The 1,460-nt window shown below is 48.4% G+C and overlaps 1 protein-coding gene across 1 annotated transcript in view; it reads right to left on the minus strand.

The window, feature by feature from the left end:
• The window catches only part of LOC104616867 (ubiquitin carboxyl-terminal hydrolase CYLD-like), an 11,460-nt gene extending 10,498 nt beyond the window's left edge, over positions 1 to 962 (minus strand). Inside the window, exons 1-2 of the mRNA XM_010282019.1 lie at positions 501 to 962; positions 140 to 421 (exon numbers count right to left, since the gene is read on the minus strand). Of these exons, the coding sequence (XP_010280321.1) occupies positions 140 to 421; positions 501 to 962 (744 nt within the window). The remainder of the gene's footprint in view (positions 1 to 139; positions 422 to 500) is intronic.
• Positions 963 to 1,460: the final 498 nt, after the last annotated feature.

Here is a 1,460-nt window from a genome sequence, read left to right on the forward strand (position 1 = left end):
TTTTTAAATAGGCCTGGGAAGTTTGCATGTAACCTCATGTCTCTTTTGGACATTCCTTCCACTTCTCTCACGTCCCACCATAACATAGTTTTTAAAAAAATCCCCCAAAACCAAGGAAAGGCAGCAAGACTGCTCGTACCGGACAAACTTTGACGAACCATTGTGTTCCCTCCCTGTAAACTGCCATTGCTATTCCTTTTGTGAGGACCTCATCCACGTAGAAGCTAACTGCATCTCCCACTTTCACAGGAACGCCCTCCTCCGTGGCTGGTTTTGGCTTCTGTTTCACATAGTCGTCATCCGGCACGGGAGTAAACTGGACTCTGCTAAATGGTAGGAAGATCCCGCAGTTCCGTTTACACTTGAAATACTCAGTGCCATGATAAGATCCATCGCTGCGCCCTCTGTTTTCACCCTCACCCTGAAAACACACCAGAAAGGCACATTACATACACAAACATAAAGACGAAATAAGCAACTTACTTTCTTGGCCACTTTACCTGTAACTCCACCCCAAAGAAGAAAGGAGACAGCACAGCCGAAGTGTTTTTGTAAATGCTCCCGATGTAGCGGATGATACCAGGGAAATACTGCCGGTCAACCTCCACCATCACTTTTTGGCCTGGCACAGCCCGCAGAGCTGCTTCAAGGCTCAACCTCTCCAAGAAGTAGTTCAAGCGTTCGTTGTGGCTGCTGATAGCCAGGAGGAAGATGGCCGTCTCCTCACGCACAGGCTGAAGGATTTCTACATTTATTGTGACGGTGGAGCTGTCATCCAGCATGATGACTTTCAAGAAGCAAGCTGGGGGCCTGTCATCGGAGAAGTTACGCAGGTAATTTCTCTCGCTGCAGAAGCACATGTTCCCAGCTTGGAAGTACTTGCTGCCGTAGGCACAGTCTTCTGTCAGGATGTAGTAGCAGTTTCCGTCCCCTGCTGAAGGCAGGAGGCTGGTCATCGTCATTCCCCTGGGTTGTGAGAAAGGAGAGAGTCACACCAGTGAAGATACATGTGCGTTATCACAGGATCTCAGCGGAATTCAGGTGGGAAAAGGTCTTGAGCCCAAGCCTGTGCTCAAAGCAGGTTGCTCAAAGCCTCACCCAGTTGAGTTTTGAGCATCTCCAATGACAGAGATCCCACAGCCTCCCTGGTCCTATGTTTCAGTGCTTGATATTCACCCTCACAGTAAAGAAAAAATTCAATTTAACCAAGGTGTCCCATGTTCCTGCTTGTCCCCATTGCTTCTTGTCCCCTCACTGTGCGCCCATGGGATGAGTCCGGCTCCCTCTTCTCTATTAAACCCTCCCAGTAAGAAGCTGCACAGTGGAGCACCTTGTCTGTCCTGTTCTCTACAACACTGTACAGCCAGAACGGCCTCATTAAATTCCACCTCCTGCTTTCTTTTCATACTTAATCGTAGGAGTGGAGCAAAGGCTAAATTCTTCCTTTTAAAAAGTCTCTA

The sequence above is a fragment of the Phaethon lepturus genome, unplaced genomic scaffold (assembly GCF_000687285.1).
Source record: "Phaethon lepturus isolate BGI_N335 unplaced genomic scaffold, ASM68728v1 scaffold30682, whole genome shotgun sequence".
In the NCBI taxonomy this organism is placed as follows: domain Eukaryota; kingdom Metazoa; phylum Chordata; class Aves; order Phaethontiformes; family Phaethontidae; genus Phaethon; species Phaethon lepturus.